The sequence below is a fragment of the Rattus norvegicus genome, chromosome 7 (assembly GCF_036323735.1).
Source record: "Rattus norvegicus strain BN/NHsdMcwi chromosome 7, GRCr8, whole genome shotgun sequence".
Classification (NCBI taxonomy): Eukaryota; Metazoa; Chordata; class Mammalia; order Rodentia; family Muridae; genus Rattus; species Rattus norvegicus.
In genome coordinates, this window is record NC_086025.1 from 72,068,824 (window position 1) to 72,081,361 (window position 12,538).

Sequence of the window (12,538 nt, forward strand, 5' to 3'; positions counted from 1 at the left end):
CAAGAATTTTATTGAGTATTTTTGCATCAATATTCATAAGGGAAATTGGTCTGAAGTTCTCTTTCAAGGTCTTTGTGTGGTTTAGGTATAAGAGTAATTGTGGCTTCATAGAAGGAATTCAGTAGCGCTCTGTCTGTTTCCATTTTGTGGAATAGTTTGGATAGTATTGGTATGAGGTGTTCTATGAAGGTCTGGTAGAATTCTGCACTGAACCCATCTGGACCTGGGCTCTTTTTGGTTGGGAGACTTTTAATGACTGCTTCTATTTCTTTAGGAGTTATGGGTTTGTTTATATGGTTTATCTGTTTCTGATTTAACTTCGGTACCTGGTATCTGTCTAAGAAATTGTCTATTTCCTGCAGGTTTTCAAGTTTTGTTGAATATAGTCTTTTGAAGTAGGATTTGATGGTTTTTTGAAGTTCCTCTGATTCTGTTGTTCTGTCTCCCTTTTCATTTCTGATTTCGTTAATTTGGACACACTCCCTGTGTCCTCTGGTTAGTGTGGCTAAGGGTTTATCTATCTTGTTGATTTTCTCAAAGATCCAGCTTTTGGTTCTGTTGATTCTTTGTATAATCCTTTTTGTTTCTACTTGGTTGCTTTCAGCTCTGAGTTTATTTCCTGCCTTCTACTCCTCCTGGGTGTATTTGCTTCTTTTTGCTCTAGAACTTTTAGGTGTGCTGTCAAGCTGCTGATATATGCTCTCTCCTATTTCTTTTCGGCAGGCACTCAGAGCTGTGAGTTTTCCTCTTAGCACAGCTTTCATTGTGTCCCATAAGTTTGGGTATGCTGTACCTCATTTTCATTAAATTCTAAGAAGTCTTTAATTTCTTCCTTGACCAGGTTATCATTGAGTAGAGCATTGTTCAACTTCCATGTATATGTTGGCGTTCTTTCCTTATAGTTATTGAAGACCAGCTTTAGCCCGTGGTGGTCTGATAGGAAGCATGGGATTATTTCTAGATTTATGGGATTATTTCTAGATTTCTGTATCTGTTGAGGCCTGTTTTGTGCCTGATTATATGATCAATTTTGGAGAAAGTACCATGAGGTGGTGAGAAGAAGGTATGTCCTTTTGTTTTAGCATAGAATGTTCTATAAATATCTGTTAAGTCCATTTGGTTCATGACTTCTCTTTAGTCTGTCTATGTCTCTGTTTAATTTCTGTTTCCATGATCTGTCCAGTGATGAGAGTGGGGTGTTGTAATCTCCTATTATTGTGTGAGGTGCAATGTGTGCTTTGGGCTTTAGTAAGGTTTCTTTTATGTATGTAGGTGCCCTTGTATTTGGGGCATAGATATTTAGGATTGAGAGTTCATCTTGGTGGATTTTTCCTTTGATGAATATGAAGTGTCCTTCCTTTTCTTTTTTGATGACTTTAGTTGAAAATCGATTTTCTTCGATATTAGAATGGCTACTCCAGCTTGCTTCTTCAGACCATTTGCTTGGAAAGTTGTTTTCCAGCCTTTTACTCTGAAGTAGTGTCTGTCTTTGTCTCTGAGGTGTGTTTCCTGTAGGGGGCAAAATGCTGGGTCCTCATTGCATATCCATTTTGCTAATCTGTGTCTTTTTATTGGGGAATTGAGTCCATTGATGTTGAGAGATATTAAGGAATAGTGATTGTTGCTTCCTGTTATCTTCGTATTTGGAGGTGAGATTATGTTTCTCTGCTTTCTTCTCTTTGTTTTGTTGCAAAATGATTAGTGTCTTGCTTTTTCTAGGCTGTAGCTTGCCTCTTTGTGTTGGGCTTTACCCTTTATTAATTATCCTTTGTAGGGCTGGATTTGTAGAAAGATATTGTGTAAATTAGGTTTTGTCATGGAATATCTTGGTTTCTCCATCTATGTTAATTGAGAGTTTTGCTGGGTATAGTAACCTGGGCTGGCATTTGTGTTCTCTCAGGGTCTGTATGACATCTGTTCAGGATCTTCTGGCTTTCATAGTCTCTGGTCAGAAGTCTGGTGTAATTCTGATAGGTCTGCCTTTATATGTCACTTGACCTTTTTCCCTTACTGCTTTTAATATTCTTTCTTTGTTTTATGCATTTTGTGTTTTGACTATTATGTGACGGGAGGAGTTTCTTTTCTGGTCCAATCTATTTGGAGTTCTGTAGGCTTCTTGTATGTTTATGGGCATCTCTTTCTTCAGGTTGGGAAAGTTTTCTTCTATAATTTTGTTGAAGATATTTACTGGTCCTTTGAGGTGGGAGTCTTCACTCTCTTCTATACCTATTATCCTTAGGTTTGATCTTCTCACTGAGTCCTGGATTTCCTGTATGTTTTGGACCAGTAGCTTTTTCCGTTTTACATTATCTTTGACAGTTGAGTCAATGATTTCTATGGAATCTTCTGCTCCTGAGAGTCTCTCTTCCATCTCTTGTATTCTGTTGGTGATGCTTGTATCTACAGCTCCTTGTCTCTTCCTTTGGTTTTCTATATCCAGTATTGTCTCCGTTTGTGCTTTCTGTATTGTTTCTAGTTCCATTTTTAATTCCTTCACCTGTTTGATTGTGTTTTCCTGTAATTCTTTCAGGGATTTTTGTGCTGAGAGTATTTTTTAAAGCAATAAGTAATATTCCCTAATATTGTTTTGTATACATTCAAATCCAACTCATTTAACCAGCCAAAGATTGAAAGGAAAGCAGTTTTATTTGGTAAACTCATTTCCTTCCTTTCTAGTTTACTCAGTAATAAGTTCTGAACCACGTGATATAGTAGTTATTGACAACCGTGCTAAGTGACCCAATTAAAAGTTTTTTGGGCATTTTATTAATGGCCAGACCTACAGCAGGCTTATGCCTCTGAAAAGTGTCTTGGTGACCAAGCTTGGGTACAGCAGTTTTAAAGACAAAGTCCCTATTACATCAGTGCTCGTGTGTGGGTTAGTGACTAGTAACATCTGCTCTCTTGCAAAGCTCAGCAGTATATCCTGAAAACTGCATGACAGTTATTTCTGTTTGTTTTTTTGTTTAAGCTTTCACATAACCTGGACCATGGTTATTGTCATGGGCAGTCCCCAAATATTTCCAAAGCACATGTGACACGTGAGGGAGATGGAAGGCTGGGAAGTGGTCTGAGCAGACAGAAACAAAGTGGGGACAAGATAGATGCCATTGCCATAGTGACTTCACTGAGAGCCAGGGAGTTAGTGCTGAGCCTTCCCGTTTGTGTATCTCAGTCTGTGGGCAGATGTACTGTCGTTCCTGTTTTTAAGATTTATGTTGTTTTCTACAGCTTAACTCTACTGCTTATTGTATATAACTCAGTATAGCATGTTTGCATCCATGTATTATACCATAACAGATTTCTGTTTGTGTTGAGGTAATTTATAGAAAACTATGGCCCTCTAAGGGACTTCGGGGAAATTTTGTGCTTTATGTTTTGCTTTACTAACTGACTTTGTGATGCTGCAGATTGAACATGAGCCCTCAGGAGAATGTTCTACCAGTGAGTCCTTCCCTTGGACCATTTACTCCTCCTTAATGCCTGATTCATGTGCTGTGGTGTTCAAAGCACTTACATACACTTTCTCCTTGTTCTTTAGTAATGCTTAGACATGTTCCCAAATGTACACATAAACCAAAGGAAACCAAAACAACTGTTCTCATAAAAATTCTGATAGCAAAGCTTGGTAGCATTTACTTTTGGTACTCAGGAGTTAGAAGCAGGAAGATCGTCAGGCAGTATTGGCTTGCACTCTTGCTGTTCTGAAATATCATGACCAAAAGCAACTTGGGGAGGAAAGGGTTTACTTGGCTTAGACATCCTAGTTGTTCCATCATGAAGGGGATTCAGGACAGGAACTCAAGGCAAGAACCTGGAGGTAGGAACAGAAGCAAAGGCCATGGAGGATTCTGCCTACTGGCTTACCTCCCAGTGGCTTGCTTAACCAACTGTTTTTAATCACTCAGGACCACCTGTCCAGGGATGGCACCACTCACAGTGGGATGGGCCTCATACATCAGTCATTACAGAAAATGCCCCACACACCTGCCTTTTAGCTCAGTCTGATGGAGGCATTTTTTCACTTCAGGGTCTTTTTTTTTTTTTTTTTTTTTTTCCTTTTCTTTTTTTCGGAACTGGGGACTGAACCCAGGGCCTTGTGCTTGCTAGGCAAGCGCTCTACCATTAAGCTAAATCCCCAACCCCTCAGGGTCCTTCTTTTCAGATGACTCTAGCTTGTGTCAAGTTGACAAAGACCAGCACACAGGTTAACCTGGGCAACCCTCTAAAACCACAATAAAACAAAAACTATTAAAAGATTGATAGTATCACTCAAAGATATATGGCTACTTATAACGCACATTATAATGTAACTAAATGTATATATACTTATATATGCATACATATAAATGTGTGTGTGTGTGTACCCTTTCTTGGTTAAGTGCCTAGGCTTATTTGACAAGATTATAATTAGGTGAAGAAACTGAGGAGACATTGTCGGTGATGGGAAAGAGAAGGAGAAAGTGTGTATGGTAAGGAGAAGACAGAGCCTGTGAGGGAGGTAGGAGGTGGTAAGGGTGCTACTGTCAGCTCTGTGAGGAGGTGGTACCATGCTTATAACTTTCCAGAGATTGGAAGAGTTTTTCTAGAACCTTTCACCTCCTTTTAAAGAACGACCACTTTGATGATGCAGTTATTACAGGATGAAGATAACAGACCATTGTAGTGCAGTAGTGAGAATTTAGATCATCATTCCTAGTAATAAACTAGCCCCCTCCTGTAGCAAAGGCTTTTGGACCATTTGGAAGAATGATGTTTGGTTTCTTGTCCCTTCCTGACTCACTCTCCATTCAGTGAGACAGGGTCAGGACTAGGCAGGGTGTAGAGGGTAGAGTTTAAGAAGCTTCTTAATCTCAGTTCTGCAAGTGTTGAGTGAGCCTCTGCCCACCTAGAGAATGACACCTCCCTGAAGGCCTACCATGCTGGTCTGTGTCGTCCCAGCTGAGAGCCGAGAACTTCCTTTTCAGTTGGAGGCAATCTGCTTAGCCAGAGTGTTCCATGTTCTAACGTGTGATGGTTGTATCTGTCTCCACTCTCATGTGACTCTTGTGTCTTCCATCATTACCAGCAGACAGTTGCCATCACTGTTTGTCATCACAGATGAGATGACTCAGATGCACACTAATGAGAATGTTCTGATAGTTTCAGTTACCTCTGTTCATGTCTCCGGTGAAAATGCTGATGTTGGTTCTTAGGTGGCTTTTATGTGGCCCCACAATTCTTTGCATAGCTTATCATTTCCTACAAGAGTCTCCCCTTTAGAAGTGTGAAGAGTCAGAGTCCATCATTTATTTGGCACCCAGTCTTCTAAAGGTGGCAGGGTCATATTAAGACTCTGTGTAAACAGAATGGATAGAACAAGTCAGAGGAGCAGAATGGAGGGCTTGAGGTACATCAGGGTACATTGAGCCCCACAGCCACATTCAGGAGTTACTCCAAAGCCATATGAGCTTCTAAATGCAGGTCTAGCTAGAAAGCTCGGCTGGTTCCGCAGTTGTAGAAAGGAATTCTTATGTACCATTGCTGAAGGATTTTGTCCTGCTGTCATGGGAACATACAGTCTTAGGCATGTTCTTTCTGTTAGATACATGTCATTCCTCTCTTTCATCTGCTTGAGAGCCAGTTCCAGTTCATTTCCCATGGTCTGCTCTTCCTTTCTCTCCTTACAGAGCCTGTGTAACCAAGCTTAGCCAATGCCTTGAATGCCTGTATTTTAAATGCTTACTCTTGAAAGACTTTCAAGTGATTGAAATTCAGTCTTTGGTTTTAGGTATAGTTTTGTTTTGTTTGAAGAATATCTTGTATTAAGGCTGGACTTAAAATTGCTATATAACCAGAGATGACATTGAATTTCTGATCCTGCCTCTACTTTCCAAGTGCTGGGATTGCAGGCACACACCACCAAGCCTGGTTTTATACAGTGCTGCAGGCAAACCTAGGGCTTCATGCCTGCCAGAAAGCTACCTCCCCAGCCCATTGAGTAAATTTGCTGGTGGGCTATATAGATTGCGCTGGCCCTTGAAGAGTAAATTTGTTTTCATTGTTGAAAATACTTGTCTCTTTATTGTGTATGTGTGTGTTTGCACACCTGCTGTGGTGTACATATGGAGTCAGAGAACCACTGTGGGACTCAGTGCAGGCCTTTCCACTATGCAGGTTCCAGGAATTAAACTCAATTCATTAGATTGGCAGCAAACTCTTTTTTACCCACGTTTTTAAACTTCAATAAAAACGGTATTTGGAAGTATGTTTCTAGTGAGATTTCATTCAGTACTTACTAAGCAAAGAAAATCAGTAGCAATCACATGACAAAATAAATTTACTTCCAACTATTTTAAGTTTTTAAAAGTGTCTCCTGATACAGATTTTAGTGAACCTAATACATGTAGCATATTGCAACAGAGGTTAAGAACCATACAGTTCACCACTGAGGAGGCTTTTGACTTACTGAAATGCCTAGAGGTGAACAAGTAATGTTTGATGGTTACTGAAGCTTCATTGAATTTCAGTCGTAACAAGAGCCACCTTGTGAAAAGTGTGTGTGTGTGTGTGTGTGTGTGTGTGTGTGTGTGTGTGTGTGTGTGTGTGTTAGGGGAGTGGTCTTTAAGAAAGTAAAGATAGTAAGAGCTCAACAGACAAAAAGCAGGACATTGCAGGGAAGAGTCTCTTATCCAAGCTTCATTTCAATAACCATTGTCCCCTCTTTAAAAATAACATTCTTGAAGGTTTTAATGTTTAATATGTATCTTAGAAGCAATGAACAAGGCCAGTTTGTGAGTGCACTTTAGATCGGTCTATAAACATAGGTTATATCTGATGTGGCTGTCCTGTAGTTCTTACTTTACTGTGCACTTGGGTCCTTTCTGTCATACCCTCTGCATTTTGACTTTTTTTTCTGTATTTGGAATTAAGAAGTTTCATCTTAATTTCTTTGACCTTTTACTTGTTTGAAACGCTCTTCTTAACACTTCCCAATATAGTATCTTCTGTGAATTCATTTAGCATGTTTCACAGCATTTCCAAATAGGTCTGACTTGACATCGCCATTTATTAACTGATTCTTACCTCAGCCCGTCAGACACTTCTGCAGCCCTCCCTGCATTTTCACACCTGTGAATAAACTCGCACTTCAGTTAGGCTCTTAGAACAGTGTGCTCAAGCAAAAATGAGAGCTGGACTGAGCACATAGGGTGCTTCGTGTAGGTAGGCCACTGTGTTCATTTTATTTTCCAGTAAAATAGCATTGAAGAGAGAGTGACTGTTGATCCAAATTAAATTGGGGATGAGTAAATATTAAAAATAAGCTATGTCAGGGTTGGTGATTTAGCTCAGTGGTAGAGCGCTTGCCTAGCAAGCGCAAGGCCCTGGGTTAGGTCCCCAGCTCCGAAAAAAAGAAAAAAGAAAAAGAAAAATAAAAAAAAAAAGCTATGTCTAGCCAGGAGTGGTGGCACACTCCTATAACCCCTACACACTCAGGAGGCAGAGGCAGGATGATCTTTGAGTTCAAGGATAGCCTGGTCTACAGAGTAGGATAAGCCAGGGCTACGCAGAGAAATTCTGTTTCAAAACAAAAAAACAAACAAACAAAAAAACAAAAACAAAAAAGGAAGAAGGGAGGAGGAGAAGCCGGTTTTTGTCAAGTTTTCTATGTATGGTTTTTCTTAGTGTGTTTATATTTCTTTCTTTTTTTATATTGTTTTCTTTTTTTTATTTTTCCCCCATCTTTATTAAATTGGGTATTTCTTATTTACATTTCAATTGTTATTACCTTTCCCGGTTTCCAGGCAAACATCCCCCTAACCCCTCCTCTTCTATATGGGTGCTCCCCTCCCCATCCTCCTCCCATTACCGCCCTCCCCCCAACAATCCCGTTCACTGGGGGTTCAGTCTTGGCAGGACCAAGGGCTTCTCCTTCCACTGGTGCTCTTACTAGTCTATTCATTGCTACCTATGAGGTTGTAGCTCAGGATCAGTCCATGTATAGTCTTTGGGTAGTGGCTTAGTCCCTGGAAGCTCTGGTTGGTTGGCATTGTTGTTCATATGGGGTCTCGAGCCCCTTCAAGCTCTTCCAGTTCTTTCTCTGATTCCTTCAACGGGGGTCCTATTCTCAGTTCAGTGGTTTGCTGCTGGCATTCGCCTCTGTATTTGCCATATTCTGCCTGTGTCTCTCAGGAGAGATCTATTATTAAGTTATAAATTCTTTCAGGCCATCTATCTGTCTGTTTGTCTGTCTAATTCTCAAGCACTTAGAATAGAACCAGATTAGTTAAGGTCAATGGAAACACAATGAGTTTCAATTGAGTCGTCCTTTTACACTTCCTCCAGACACAGAAATGGTTCTGGTCATCAGTAGATAGTGCTTAAAGAAAATCTCTTCTACATCTCCTGAAGGTACAAACTTAATTCCTTTTCTACAGGGAAGTGTATCATACGAGGCGCATGCAGCATGTTATTTGTGTGAAATGGACTTCTGACAGCAAGTACATTCTGTGTGGGTCTGATGAGATGAACATCCGGCTGTGGAAAGCCAATGCCTCTGAAAAATTGGGTGTGGTAAGGCCCGCTTTTCTTTCACAGCTACAGAATCAGGTTTCGATTTCATTGAATATCATGGTTAAGAGCTTTTTGAAATACTTAATCAGGATAACACCATTGTCATGGAAAGTTAGCAATAAAACAAGGGCTCACTGGTACTTTTTTTCCTATCAAAGTCACCTTCAAGGCTGGGGAGTCTGCTGATTGGTAGAGTGCTTGGGAAGCAACTGAGGACCTGAGATCTCTTCTCGTCCCTCTTCCCTTCCCTCTTCCCTCCTCCCTTTTCCCTTTCCTCTTCCCTTCCCTCTTCCTTTCCCTCTTCCCTCTTCCCTTCTCTCTTCCCTTCCCTCTTCCCTCTTCCCTTCCCTCTTCCTTCTTCCCTCTTCTCTCTTCTCTTGTTTCTTGTTTTTAAAAAGCCAGACGTAGCAGTAGGCCAGCACTCCCAGTGTCATGAAGAAGACAGGAATGTCCCTGGGGCTCACTAGCTAGAGTGGCTGACCAGCTAGGTGAATTGCAGACTTTTCTCCAGAAATAAGGTGGAGGACAATGGAGGAAGATCCTGTGTGGACTTTAGCCTTCACAGACACCTGTTGTATCGGTGTGCACACACAAATGCACTTTCAAAAGGGTTTATCAATTGACATTCACTCATTCTTTGTTTTCTTTGATTGGACACGGAGATGATGTAGAGAGTAGTAACCTAGGATTTAGATGTACACCTCTACTGTTTGTTACACAGTAATGATTGGACATGTCAAAGGCTGCAAGTCCCTGAGACATCATCTGATGGCAAACACCTGAAAACCCAAATTTAAAATAGATTCCATGAAAGTGCAGCTACATCTGGGCTGTAAGATGATTGTGGGTTTTGTCGCTATTGATATTTTCTAAATGTCCACTTTCCCGGGTGGGCTGTGCGGCATGTTTATGTGACAGACAAGTACTAAGAAGGGATGTTGGGTTTGAAATGATTTCTGCTTAGCCCTGGCAGGAAAGTCAAGCAGCAGTAAGCAATGATCAAAGGTAATTCTATTTTAAATTCAGTTGTCATTAGGTGTTCACTATGTCTCAGTCTCCATTCATTATGAAATGTTCTACTGTGTTTCTTTTATTCTTAGCATTGATAAACAAAACCTCCTTATGGGGGTGCATACTTTTTTATTTTCATGTAGTTAGATTTTTACCAAAATCTAAATTGACTGATTGTTCTGGATGCCTTTTCTGCACCCTGTGCCTCGTATACTCAACCTCTGAGGGCTGCACCAGCCTGGCCCCAGCAGGTCGCACGGCACGACCCACTCCGGACACTGCTGTGTTCACCTTCTGGCGTCCTGTCACGTTGTTGGTTCTAGAGCAGTAGCTGCTTGCAGAGTGATACTACAACTTTGTAAGGTCCACAAGCTCCCCGCTGCTTTTGTTTGTGCGTAGTAAAAGTTGAATTTTGAGAAGGGGAAAAAGGGTGCTTCCTTGATTTTTATACTCAAAAAACTATAAACAATTTGAGATACCAAAATGCACTTTATTTTTAGCTTACATCACGAGAAAGAGCAGCAAATGATTATAACCAGAAGTTAAAGGAAAAATTTCAGTACCATCCACATGTGAAACGGATTGCTCGCCACCGACATCTGCCAAAATCTATCTACAGCCAGATTCAGGAGCAGCGTGTTATGAAGGAGGCTCGTCGCCGCAAGTATGTGTTGAGACCTTTGACTCTCAGCTCAGCTCTTAGCTGTCTTCCCTCTCATCCCTGATGAGCAGAGCTTTCTCATAATGAGTGGTCTATACACTGACGTACTGGACACGTGTGTGAACGACTTTTCTTGGGTTTTCCCAAAAAGAGGGAGACATAATCTCATAAGATTATGATAATTTATTTTTGAGAATGTTTGTTTAAAGTACAAATGATAAAAGTGAATAATTATAATAAAAACCCACTTCTCCATTGGAGAAACAGAACCATGGTAGAGGAAGTACCTGGGCACAAGCCCCTGGGTTCAGTTGCCAGTGTGGATGAAAGAAAGGGGGTGGTGGAGGGAAAGGCCCACATTTAAAACTTGTACATGACTTTAAAATGTGTTTGTTGTGCTTGTTTGAGCAACAGATATGGTAACTTTGGAACAGTACAGGCATAGCCCCTTTGACATGAATGAAACATACAATGTTCCACTTTAAAATATGACCTTGCACATGTATGTGAGTACATGTGCAGGCCAGAGGCCGAGGTCAGGTGTTCTGCTGTGTCACCTTCCCTCTTACTGTCTGGAACAGTCTTTCAGGGATCCTGGAAGTCACCTGCTTGCTGGTCTAGTTGGCCAGTGAGTTTTAGGGATCCTCCTGTCTCCATCTCTCCAGGGCTATAATTACTGACATAATGCTAAAAAGTCAGTTATAGCTAGTAGTGGTGGCGCATGCCTTTAATTCCAGCACTTGGGAGAAAGAACTCTGAGTTTGAGGCTAGCCCAGTCAGTAGAGCAAGTTCCAAGACAGCCAGAGATTCACAGAGAAGCCCTGTCTTAAAAAACAAAAAAAAACAAAACAAAGCAGTTGTAATATAGCTATTATTATAAAACACTGTGTATTTTCTAAATAATTCAGAGAAGTTGGGTACAGTAGCACATACCTAGAATCCCAGTACTCTGGACCATGAGTTCAAAGCCAGTCTGGACTACAAAGAATTTTAAAAACTCATATTTAACAATCATTTCTTTAAAAAATTCAAATCATAACATTTGAGAGCTAATGTCTTGTTTCTTGAGGTAAGGGACTCACTGTGATTCCTAAGCTAGTTTTGACCGCCTGGGCTCAAGTGACCCTCCTTCCTCAACCTTCTGAAGAGTTAACATTTTGAATCCAAAGAACTTCGCCCAGCCTCCACACTTTCTCTTGTAGAATTCCTCTCTGGAGCCTGTGATGAATGCAGTGTTGAAGTTCTTCAAGCTTTGGGTTTTGTTATGGGTTACTGTTGTTATGCTCTTGGGTACATGTTTAATCATATTTATGTCTCTTAATAACTAACTGTACTGTTTTTAAACTTAGGAAAGGATGCTGGGCTTTAGGGGTTTTATTTTTGTTTTTTCTTGAGACAGTCTGCAGTGTGGTGGTCCGAGCCAGATTGGCCTTAGACTCAGAGATCAACCTGTCTCTGACCCCTGAGTGGTGGGATTAAAGTCCTGTGTCACACACACGGCTCTAAAGCAGACAGCTCTAAGGTGTATTCCCCGGTGGTCTCCCATCCAACTGTAGCCAGTCTTGATTGACTCTGCTTAGCTTCTAAGGTCACACAAGATCAGGTGCATTCTAATGGTCTGGCCTTAGACACTATTAATATGAAGCAGTTAAATAACAAAAGTGGAATGTAACTTTTAGCCTATTCTCATTGGAAAATTCTTTTTTAAGTAGTTCTTCTAATGAAAGAAAATGCTTTATGATTTAATTTCTTTTGGCTGAGGTAATTTCTTATGTACTTGCTCATTTTATATATTTTATTTTTTCTAGGGAAATGAATCGTCGTAAACATAGCAAGCCTGGATCTGTGCCAGTTGTGTCAGAGAGGAAGAAACACGTAGTGGCGGTTGTGAAATAATGTTTTGTCTTCCTACCAAGCTTGATATATAATTATTTGCTACTTTTGATTTGGGAACTCTGTAAATAAAAGTCCTGGCCCTGGTTAATAGTAAACACTGCAGTTGTGTGTGTGTGTGTGTTTGGTTTTTTTTTTTTTTTTTTTTTTTTTTGTTTTGTTTTGTTTTTCCTTTTTGCACTGCCTGACTCAGCTTTCTCTGCTTTTCTTACTACGTACACTTTGGCTGATCTAAAAGCTGCTCGTACAATAGCTAAATCACTTGTCAGTTTGTTTGTCAGTTTGTTTGTTAGGTAACAAAGGAAACCTTGGTGTGTCTCCTGGTGTCTTGTCAGAGCATTGGATGCTACTGCCATGTAGAGAAGTGCCACCTGCTGAGTCACTGGCCCTACTTCCTCACACAACCTGGTTTCCATAGTG

General features: G+C 40.6%; 1 protein-coding gene across 3 annotated transcripts in view; it reads left to right on the forward strand.

Annotated features, from left to right (window-relative positions):
* Positions 1-12,216, forward strand: part of Dcaf13 (DDB1 and CUL4 associated factor 13) — a 35,212-nt gene extending 22,996 nt beyond the window's left edge. For all 3 annotated transcript variants that reach the window (XM_063263835.1, NM_001173558.1, XM_063263836.1), the window contains 3 exons: positions 8,418-8,553; positions 10,065-10,228; positions 12,034-12,216. In XM_063263835.1, coding sequence (XP_063119905.1) covers positions 8,418-8,553; positions 10,065-10,228; positions 12,034-12,121 — 388 coding nt within the window. In that variant the 3' untranslated portion in view covers positions 12,122-12,216. The remainder of the gene's footprint in view (positions 1-8,417; positions 8,554-10,064; positions 10,229-12,033) is intronic.
* The last annotated feature ends 322 nt before the right edge of the window (positions 12,217-12,538 follow it).